Source organism: Gopherus evgoodei, chromosome 7, assembly GCF_007399415.2.
Source record: "Gopherus evgoodei ecotype Sinaloan lineage chromosome 7, rGopEvg1_v1.p, whole genome shotgun sequence".
NCBI classification, from domain to species: domain Eukaryota; kingdom Metazoa; phylum Chordata; order Testudines; family Testudinidae; genus Gopherus; species Gopherus evgoodei.
Window position 1 is genome coordinate 19319577 of NC_044328.1, and position 11664 is coordinate 19331240.

Here is an 11664-nt window from a genome sequence, read left to right on the forward strand (position 1 = left end):
CTGGGGGCCTATATACACAGCATGAAGGGAAACTCAGATTCAGAAGCAGATTTAGGCCTGAAATCTTATACTTATAACTCCGACTGCTATTCTATCTTATTGATGGGAATGGAGCCTGCATTAACTCATGTGAGAGGGCCAGCTCTACCTTTTCTGCCGTCCCAAGCGGCGAAGCAAAGAAGAAGGAAAACAAAAAACAAAAAAACTCGGAGTGGCACCCCAGGAACGGATGGAGTGCCACCCCTGCAGATTTGCTGCCCCAGGGACCCGCTTCCTTAGCTGGTGCCTAGAGCCGGCCCTGGTTGTAAGAATTAGATTCATGTACTTGTGCTTCATGTACACTGGCAAACACCAATAAAATAATACTCTCCATTCCAATACCACAATACCTTGCCCAGTGCTGTCATAGAGACTCCAACATGCACAGCACTACATATCCTCTCCATCTTTACAATTTTCCTCTGCCTAGCCAACAAGAAGCTTAAATGGCATAGAAAAAATTGTGTGATTGAATTTCATTATATAAATTATAGCTCACACTCTGCTCATGGCAACATCCAAAACTGTGTTGCACTTTCCCCATTTTACAAGTTTTTTCCAACATAAAAAAAGATATTTATTGTTTGTTTGCAATACCCTCTTAGAAGCCTGAAAAATCAAATGTCTTCTTTGTGCCACACATCCACGATAACAGCTGTTTGCTTTCTTAAAATGGAACAACTGCAACTAATCTCACTTCAAACAAGAAAGATACTCATACTAATAACCTGCTTTGGCAAAGCCAATAGAGGAAGCACAAAATAACTGCAAGGCTCACAAAAAAATTAGCCAGTTTTGTTTTTCTTTAAATTTCTCAGAGCTTTATTGAGTAGGGGCTCTTGTAATCACATATGGGAATAAGGGCCCCTCAAATACCCTTCCATTGATCCTGTTCAGATTGTAACTTCAGTTACAGGGATGAGACAAGGCTTGCCTGATACTCCTCTAGCTAGAGAGTGGCCAGGTGCATGGTGGGGGAAGCAAGCTGCTATATGAAAAAAAAAAGTTAATCTTACTCCTCGACAGAAAAGGAAGTAGCACAGGATGAATTGTCACAATTCATTCCTAGTCTGCTCCTAGGGCAATGTAGCCAACGTAGGGCAGGTTGTAAAGATACAGTATTTGGAATCCAACCAACAAACACTGAGGCTAGACTCTATCTTGTTTTTAGCTTTTTGTTTTGGTTTTGGTTTTTTAAATTAGAGTACTTCTTACCTACCCCACACCTCCCATTAAACTTTCAAAGCCCCTTTCAGGGCCTGAACTATTTCTAAAAACATAGTAGGCTACAGTAGCTCTTCTGTGGGAATAATCCTCACACTTTTTCAATGACCAAGAATTTCTTACCATCACCAGCCACTTTGGAAGAATCCCCTTTAGCAAGAAATTTCAACATTTTCTTTAGAACTTTCTTGTGAGATTTGGAAGGTTGAAAATGTAAAGGTCGACATCTAAAATGGGAAATCAAATATTTTTACATTTTTTTTACAAGAAATATAGTTAAAAGAAAATGAAGAACTCTAGAAAGTTATAATAAAGAAAAATGAATAGTTGTATCAAATACTATAACTCATTTCTTGTCTATTTAAATTCTCTTGTAACGACTAGCTCAACTACTTATTAAAAGGATTATTTTCAACTTGCTGACCTTATGTTACATGGATGCCTTTACAATATGCACCTTTATACACTCTTACAACTGTATATGGATAAAGGAGTACATTCTCGTTAAAAAATATAAAGCGAGTTTTATTGCTTGAGAAAAGAAGTTATTGGGAGTCATCCAGTTATCCAAAGAACAGCTTCCTTGATACTATCCACCACCATTCTCAAGAAGTAAAGATAGTTCATTCTCCATGACTATTCAATCCACAGTATTCCCTTTTGACGATACTAAAAAGACTGCATGTAGGATGCAGACATCCATTAAGAGCCAGTCTGCAACCAACAACTCATTTCATGTATGCCTTCACGTAACTGCTGCTCTGAGCTGGCAAGCTAGATGAAATAGGCCAGGATGCATTCATGACTGGATGGTGCAGGAAAATAGAAAGAGATTATGAAGCCTGTCGTAGCTAGCACGAACCCACTTATGTCTTATTTAACATTCAAAGAACACAATACCATTCAAAAATAGGTTTACCATCCAACTGATTATTTTAAGCAGAAGGAACTAAAACACCCCAGATAACCATGTTTGTATGACCACGATCTCAACTGGAAATGATCAAGCCAAGTTACTTTTAAACATGTGGCCCTAGATGTTATGATTTTTCTCATTACTGTCATGTTTTAAATTATTCCTTTTATCTGTAACACAGCTTTAAAGGCACTATTCACATGGAATAAACTCTTACCTTATTGTATACTGAGGACAACACGTTTGATTCATAATGGGCTTGTAGACATACTTCCCACTTCTAAAAATTATAATAAAATACTTCATTAAACTTGTAATGATGTTTGTTATAAGCACAAAACAAAATTCATTCACAGAAATTTCTAAATTGTTCTAAAAACACATAAAACTGTTCCTGCAAGAAATATGAAAATCCTGTACTGAATAGAGTAACAAAACTGAAATAGCAAGTACTTTAGCATTTTCACCAGCCTGCTACATCGAAGCACTTCCACATTTAAATTTATCAGGTCATATTTAAGTCTTTCAATAATGCCATCTGAGGCCTGGAAACACTACTATGAAAAACTCTTATCTTGATCATGCAGCCCCATCCCCTATCAAACTTTTCAACCCCTTCCTACCCGATTGTTGAAAAAAGTGTCTTAACTATAATATAAATTATAGTGATCCCCAATTCTCTGTAATTAGAAGCAGAATAGGGCTTGAAAAATCTACTTGCCTATTACTATGGAAGCTTATCCTGGAGAGTGGAGGGTCCTAAACTAACAATTTCTACACAATGTGAGATTCCTATTTTTATTTATTTATTTTTTTTAAGTTACATGCCTAGTTCTTATAATTGCAGATGTTTCCTGATACAGGACTGTATATCTGAGTCTCCAGACCTATACCTCCAAGTCATCTGTTTGCTCACAGCTGTTGCAAGCCACAACCAAGTCAAGTTGGAATGACTTGACAAGTTAGAATGGTCAGTTTCATGAATACTGTAGAGACCTGGACAACAGTGAAACTGACAAGAATCAGGATCATGGCAATTCTATACTTCTGCTACTGCTCCTTGGGGAAACTATGAGCAACTGTGGAAGCAAGTATTGGTATCCACAGAGTAGGAAAACCAAAACAACAGAAGCTAGGGAAAAGGTAAAGTAGCATTCCTCCTTGCAGCAACCACTAGACTCTGGGTTAGGGGACAGAAGGAGGTGAAACAATGATTTTTTCTTCAAATACAGAAATTCAGCTTCAAATTTTATTACCCCGTCCCCGCTAGTCAAAGTTTGATACAAAAAATGGCATCTACAAAAATACTCAAGGATAGCACCTTGGTAAGAATCCTGGAACAGTGGTTTTCAAACTGTGGGTCGCAGAGCAGTACTGGGTCGCAGCAAATCCCCTGCCTCAACCCTGAGCCCCCCCAAACCCATAGCCCCCTCCTGTACCCCAAACCCCTCATTCCCAGTCCCACCCCAGACCCTGCACCCCCAGCTCAGAGCCCTCTCCCATATCCTGAACCCCTCATTCCCAGCCCAACCCCGCAGCCCTCACTCCTGAACCCCAACCCTCTGCCCCAGCCCAGAGCCCATCCCATACCTCAAACTCCTCATTCCCAGCTCCATTGGGTCACGGGCATCAATTTTCTTCAACTGGGTCATCAGAAAAAAAGTTGGAAAACCACTGTTCTAGAATACACCCCTTTTATTGATAGTTGGAGCATGAGCTGGGATTCTCAATGAGGTATTTTTTCATATCTGCAGCTAGTGAGAAGGGTTAGCCTCTGGCCAGTAGTTCTCTGATGAAAGTTTTGAGAGCTGACACATGAATAAAAATCATATCTGTATGGCAGTTCTCTTATTTACTAACAAGAAGTACTTGAAACTTTTTTTGAACAAAATATGTTTTCTTCTTTCATGCATACTGTACAAATAAATTATTGCATATCATTCATAACAGGAATGTTACAGATATGTTTTAAATATTTCAGTTTTTAAAGATTATGACACTCTTCATTCATTTCTCCATGCAGGGAGATGCTAGAGTTGGTGGCTACCACATCCATATCTTCCAACTTTGAAGGGGGTGGAGGGAATTGTGAAAAGAACTTTCTCCAGTTTGACCCAACTCATGCAATTACAGATTATCTGGATTAGAGTAACATTTTCAAGACATATAAAGTACTTCAGTATTGTTCTAAAACATAAACACCAAGATATAATAATGAAGTGCCTGCCTAACATTAGGCTCCTAAACCCATGTTTAGTCATCTGATTACATAGTTGGATTTTCGTTAAGCACTGAGTACCCAGCAGCTCCCACTGAAGTCAACAGGTGCTGCTGGGTGCTCAGCACTTTTAAAAACCCAGTCATTTATTTGAATGACTAAATACAGGATTAGAAGCCTGACTTTAGGCACCCACTTTTTTTCAAGTCTTAGTCAACGGATAGAAGTCATCTAGTGTCACAAACTCCAAAGGAAAAAGTAGGCCTCATGTTAAATATTTAAGTATTTTTGTATTAAGGATAATTCAAATGGACATAATTTAAAAACAGTATGTTAGAAACAAATACGTATTCACCTATGTTGGTGAAAGTTTTGAAAATCGAATTCACTTGCCATAATTTATTCTTTTGCACACTACATGTATATCAGTTAGGACAAGGAAAATCATCTTCAGTTCCTCAGTGCTGCAATGTGTATATTTGTTTAAATATAAAACTGTTTTCACTTTTCTATCTAATTAGTGAAAAATTCTATTGATCTTAGGTATTATGAAAGCTTTTTCTTCCTTAAACAAAATATAAACTTTGGACCAAGCTTAAAATGACAGCATCCCTTTGAAGATTGTTTTTCTTAATTTACCTTCGCCATCCTCTGTCTATCAGATCCTGGTAATCTTGAACAGTCATTGAATGCGCCCACATGCCTGTAATGAACAACAGGTCACTGTCACAGTTATATTTAAAACATTGAAATTTAGCAATTTCTACTTAAAGCTTATTCTAAATCTAAAAGATTAATTTGGGATTTCTTCTAACACAATTTTTAGGAGAAACAGTTCCTTGTATTTCTAAACTTCATATTAACCATTTCAATGAATAAAGAGACAAAAAACTTAAAGGAAAATTTGTTAAGAGACGATTTCAAAACAGGCAATGGAAAACAGGACTGAAGTAAAACTGAAAGTCAATCATCCAATTATTTTAAATTTAGAACATTTTACTGTCAATTAGTCACTGTGTTTAAGTGCATTAAAATACTTGTGCTTTGTCATTTTAGCTTTTTATTCAAACACATCCATATAAAATGTAGAACAGACTTTATAATCTGGTTATATTTATTAGTTCTCCAAATTCCCCACTGACAAATGTCTGAAAGAGACAATCACAAATAGTTCCCCAATTTTAAGGTGATGCCATTCAAGGCTAGGAGCAAAATACCCCACTTCTTAGATGTGAGTAGCTCAGGATATATTTGTAAGGTCACCTGTTGCAGATTTATACCAGGAGTTTCAGCTCCTTAACTCGAGAAGAAATGGCAAAACAAAATGCAGATGAAAAGGCACACAGTAATGGGAGGAATTATCCAAGTTTCTTCCTGTGCCTACTATGCTATCAGTTACGGCGGTATCTACTGCAGTGATGGTTCTGATAAAAACTTTAAAACAGGATTCCACATTCCCAACATGAAAAGATAAGAATTAGTACCATATCACCTGACAATGGGACTCTGAACGCAAGAAATAGAGCACTCCTCAAGCCAACAGAAGCAAGATAGACCATAAAATGGCCTGAACTGTACAGGTGATTAGGTCAAGTGCACAGAAAATGACCACATGCTCCTGCTACTCCAGTATAGGGCCTAACCTTGCAGATCCTTAAGGTAGGTCTACGCAGGAAAGTTTAACCAGTTATACCAGTATAATTCCAGAATAAAGTTGGTTCTCTTTTTTTTCTTTTTTTCTTTTTTTTTGGGGGGGCGCTGTAATCTTAAACTCCTTCCAAAGCAGCATAAGCTAAACCAAAAAAAGCCACTCTTATTCCAAAACAAGAATGTCCACACATGTGTATCAGTTTAAATTCACAGCTTAGTTTATATTAGTATAACTTTCCCATGTAGACAAGCCCTTACTCAGAAGAGTAGTCTACCTAAAAACAGCAGAACTACTTGTATGAATATAATGCTGTCTTCTTGGGTGGGGATCCTGGAATTCTGGTTCTGAAGCATTATAGTTGGTCAGGAACTTTCCAGCCAAACAGTTTCAAAGGAAAATGCAAATGTGTTGAATCTGAAATATTTCACGGAAACATCTCAGGTTTGAAAAACTCCATCAGAAGCCAGCCTGTTTTTCTGGTGTGCTGCTGAGGAGCCAGAGTCTGTGGCAGTCCCACTAAGGGGACTGAAGCCAAGGTTGGGGAACACAGGGCTAAGAACCAGCTTAAGAGGGGACTCTCAGGGTATATCTAGCTCAAGCCACCATGCTAAAATAGCTACATGGATGTTCCAGCTCAGGGTCACAGGCCTACGTGGTCAGGTGGGCTTGACAGCCTGAGCCATAATGTCCACATTGCTATCTTTAGCTCAAAAGCTCAAGCCCCACTCCATGTTTTATAAAAAGATGTTTGTAAGTGTGAATATAATGTAACTGGAATATGCTTTATGCAAAAGGTCTCTTGTAAGGCATCATTACAAAGCTTATGATCTACTAAGTGTGTTCATCCTATTTAAATGAATGCATCATTATTGTATCTGAAGCTAGAAATATGAACTATTACTCTGAAGTCCTATTGTAATTATGCAAAGTGGTGGTTTAGAATCTTGATGGCTCCCATTGACTAGGACAATTAAGCATAGATGGCTCTGTTTACCTTCAAGCCTCCACTGCATATGTGCGACCAGTCCTGGCAAAATAGATGGGGGCTCACAGAACATGTGAACATGTCACATGATACTGGAATCCATCTTTAGCCTGGTGCTTTTCCATTTAGGAGTGGGACCCAGAGAGACAAAAGATTCCTGCCTTGGGCCAAAGCTATAAAAGGGGGTGGAACAGAACAAAGGAGCTGCCAGTCATGAGAAATCCCCTAGTTACCACCTGAGCTGGAACTAACAAGAACTGTTCCAGGGGAAAGGATTGGGTCAAGACTAGGAAGAAGTCTAATCTGTGAAAAAAGCTTATTGGAACATCTCTAAGGGGGAAATTTACCTGTATTCAGTTTCTTAGGCCTTGGCTACACTCACACTTTACAATGCTGCAACTGGGGTGTGAAAAAACACCCCCCTGAGTGCTGCAAAATACAGCGTTGTAAAGCGTCAGTGTAATCAGGACAGCAGCGCTGGGAGCGCGGCTCCCAGCGCTGCACGCTACACCCGTAAGGGATGTGGTTTACATGCAGCGCTAGGAGAGCTCTCTCCCAGCGCTGCCGCTCTGACTACACTCACACTGCGCTTTGAAATTCCAAATGTAGCCATACCCTTAATGTATTAGGCTTAGACTTGCGTATTTTGTTTTATTTTGCTTGGTAACTTATTTTATTCTGTTATTACTCTGAACCACTTAAATCCTACTTTTTATACTTAATAAAATCACTTTTGTTTATTAATTAACCCAGAGCAAGTGATTAGTGCCTGGAGGAGCAAAAAGTTGTGCATATCTCTCTATCAGTGTTATAGAGGGCGGACAATTTATGAGTTTACCCTGTATAACCTTTATACAGAGTAAAATGGATTTATTTGGGGTTTGGATCCCACTGGGAGCTGAGTGTCTGGGCGCTGGAGATAACCAGAAACTGCTCAGCAGATCACCCAAAGTCTGCAGTTTTGGGGGCATGTTTGCAGATGGCTAGTGTGGCTCAACAAGGCAGGGTTCTGAAATCCGAAGCTGGCAGGGAAAATGGGCTCAGAGGCAAATTCAGCACATGAGGTGACAGTCCCAAGGGGGTTTCTGTGACCAAACCTGTCACATCAATTCAAGACGGGACTCAGGCTATGTCTAGCTCAAGCCACCATGCTAAAATAGCTACGTGGATGTTCCAGCTCAGGATCACAGGCCTACGGGGTCGGGTGGGCTTGAGAGTCTGAGCCGTAATGTCCACATTGCTATTTTTAGCTCAATAGCTCAGGCCCTACTAGTTCAAGTCTGTCTACCCAGGCTGGGATACAACTCCCACCAATTATAGGTGAAGTTCTTTGTTAAAAAGTAAGAGACTAATTGTGTGATAATTTGAATTATTTTGGAAAACTGAAAGTTGTCTTTTTTTTTTTGTTTTGTTAGTCATACATGAAATTATGGCTAATCTTGAAAAGTTGATTTGATTGAATTCCCCCCCTATAGTGTAAGGAGTTCTGGTAGAAAACCTCACTCCAATGGTTGGGGTGGAAGAATGTGTGTGAGAAAATATGCATAAGAGTGTATTAGCCTAGTATAGATTTTAGCTTTTTGTGTTTCAAATAGAACTTTTTTTGCTTGGTTTCAATGTCTATTTCTATTAAAAGGAAAACTATTTAGAAAAAAAAAAACACTGCAGCACAGACATACCCTGAGGGCTTCCAGCTTCCTGGCTCTGCAGCTAGGAGTCTGGATGACCTGAGAGGGTTTGCAGCTCTGAGGTAGCCCTGCAGCTTTGACTGTCCTGGGCTAGAGATACCTGGGCTTCTAAACTTCCAGGATGGATGGATGGCTTAGCAACTCCCACAGAAGCCCTGTTGTGCATCCAGCCATGAGCAGCCCACATGGTGGAGCCACTCCCCAAGTACAGACCCTGTAAGCCTGGACAGCTGCTGCATGAAATTGACATGATTCTTGTCAGTTTCACACTGCTCAACACTGAATAGCTACTTATACTTGCAAAAAGTACATCTAGACAAATCATTAAAATGATCATAATGAAATACCCATCTATTAATAGTGTAAAAACAATATTTAAATGTTTCCTTTTTAGAGCTGAAAGTCTTTCACAAATAAAATTAATATTTGATTATGAAATAAGTAAATATTATTCCTCTGTTAAGAATAGGCAAATTGAGGCCCACAAAGGTATGGGGATACATTTTCAAACCTATGTACCTAACTTTTCAGTGACTACAGCTCCCACTGAGTAGAGCTGAGTTATGAGTTGGGGTTCTAAGCACCTCGAATGTCAAGAACTATGTTCTTTGAAGCTAGGAATCCAAAAACGGAAGCACCCACATTAGAGGCCAGGTTTGAAACTTTGGCTTTAAGGGACTTGCCAAGGTCATGTTGCAAGTCAACAGCAAGGTCAGACACATCCCATACCTCTCCTATCAATCTGAATGCCAAATTCCCTCAGTCCACAAATGCTACATCTCCCACAGCCAAAAGTGGCATAGCCTACTTTAAGGAGATCTTTTAAAAACTTTTGGGAGTGAATAGCACACATGTAAACTCTACACAGATACAGGCTTGATAGAAATTGGGGTGGGGGGAAGCAGGGTTCACAAAAAGGCTTAAGAGGAGAAGGGACAGCTTTTGCCAAGGTATTTTAATATGAAGAGGTTGCTACTGGATCTTTAACCCTCAGAGCCTACCCTTTCCACCAGCCAACCTATGAACGTGCCGGGTTCCCACACTTCCCTCAGCCCAAAATAAACAAAGCAGCACCCATGCTCCCAAGTCCCCTCTCTCCCAGTCCCAACGTCTCTCCTTCTCCCCTGGCCCCCTTCACACGGGCAACTCTCCCTGTCCTGCAGCCAGAATCAAACCCGTCCCTCCCCAGAGGCTATCTTCCAGGTCGGCCCGCCCGCCCAACTGCCCCTCAGTTCCCTTTAACCTGTCCCGGGGCTCCTCAGCCCAACAGCTCAAGCAACCAACTCCCGCCCCCCGGCTACTCCTCCATCTCCCCGCGCCCAGTGTCCTACCCGCCAGCCCCCGCCCCCGAGGAGGTCCCGGCCCGCACCGTGGGAGAGGTTGCCAGTCACGTTCTTGCAGTAGCCGCAGCGGTAGCCGGCCTCTCCTCCGAAGTACTCCACGATGCTCGAGGAGCGGTCGGCCGCCGCCATCTTCCCCACAGTCCGCACTGACCCACCAGCTCAGGACAGCGCCGGGCCTGGAACTCTACCAGAGACCCCGGGGAAACCCGGAAGCAGCCGTCGCCGCCATTTTAGTTATGGGCAAGCCCGGCTTGGTTGCGTCACCATAGGAATGAACACGGTCATGAACTCCGCCATCTTTACTAAAGGCAGCCCACAGGTTTTCCAGTAGAAATACAGGGGGCGGGGCCGTCCTCTTTACTAAGGGCACGGGAGCGGCTTACGGGGTCCCAGCGGTATGTCAGGCCTCCGGCACAGCCCAGTGGTGGTCGGGATGCCCCCGCTGTGTTGGGCGGGCTGTACCTCTGCCCAGGCACCGGCGGAAGTGCTGTGCACTCCGCCCCACGTAGCGGCAGGCAGAGAGGGCTGCGCCCTGCTCCCGGGCGGGCAGTGCACGGAGATCGGGGCTGCCTGCTCTGCGTTCGCGAGAGCCGGTGTTGCAGGGCTTGTTTCTAGCCCAGCCCTTTACCCACTTACCAGTGGAGACTTTCCCCTGGGCGGAGGCGCAGTAGCCACACGGGTAGCCCTCCTTCCAGCCGCTGTACTCCACTACGGTACAGTGCATCGTGCAGAGCCGCCCGAGCTTGCTTAGCTCACACGCGGCTACGGACTCCGGCCTGCAGCGCCACTCCACGGGGGGGAAGGTCGTAGCTCCTCCACCATGTGCATGGGCCCTATCCGACAAGCCTTCAGCCAGGACGCAACCGCTTTACCCATTTCGTGCCTTTTGGGAGTTGGAATCATATCATTTTAGCTGCGGCAAGGGTAGTGCAGTACGCTGGGCTTCTGCAGATCTGTTCCCGAGCGCCTTGTTCAACGCACCGGGAGCTGCTCCGCTGCAAGAACTTGCTCTGGGGATTGAAAATTCATCACTTGGAAGCCAGGGTGGATGTAGGGGTGCATGAGACTATAAAACTTTCTCAGCTAGATCACAGCCCTGCCTCGGTGTTTGTTCAATTATTTTAAACTACGCAAAACAAAGACAGTATTGCACCTGCCTAGGGTTAACCTACAGATGGTACTTTTCATGAAACCCATTACTACAGCTATCAGCTAGCTAATAGGCATACACTATGCTGTAGAGCCTAAATAAAATGTTTAGTACACAATTATAGTAAATGCAGGATTTAGGGCAAGATGATCAAAACAATAGTGTTTGTTATTTATTGTGAGATACACTTTAGGAACACAAGTTACCAGATGTAATTTTAGGACTGAAGCCCTTTGTTACAAAAATAAAAAAAGTGTGTGTCACAGAAGGTTAAAGGCATGAGCTCTGCCATGATTATGAGAGGTTTTTCTCTTTACTAAAGCTATTTTTGAGCAAGTTAGGGGCTGTAAAGGGACATGAACTTAAAAGAATCAATTTATGCCTAAAATTTCACTTACTGTTCTTACATATATCTAAGAGTTAGGGGGAGATGTCACCTTAACTATGCAT

At 42.0% G+C, this 11664-nt stretch overlaps 1 protein-coding gene across 11 annotated transcripts in view; it reads right to left on the reverse strand.

Annotated features, from left to right (window-relative positions):
• Positions 1–11246, reverse strand: part of ATE1 (arginyltransferase 1) — a 185817-nt gene extending 174571 nt beyond the window's left edge. For 8 of the 11 annotated variants that reach the window (XM_030571242.1, XM_030571235.1, XM_030571234.1 and 5 more), the window contains exons 1-4: positions 10091–10434; positions 5037–5100; positions 2397–2459; positions 1387–1490 (exon numbers count right to left, since the gene is read on the reverse strand). In XM_030571242.1, coding sequence (XP_030427102.1) covers positions 1387–1490; positions 2397–2459; positions 5037–5100; positions 10091–10193 — 334 coding nt within the window. In that variant the 5' untranslated portion in view covers positions 10194–10434. Of the gene's footprint in view, positions 1–1386; positions 1491–2396; positions 2460–5036; positions 5101–10090; positions 10435–10700 lie in introns of those variants that run through there. The other 3 variants (XM_030571238.1, XM_030571237.1, XM_030571236.1) reach the window with 3 other exon arrangements.
• Positions 11247–11664: the final 418 nt, after the last annotated feature.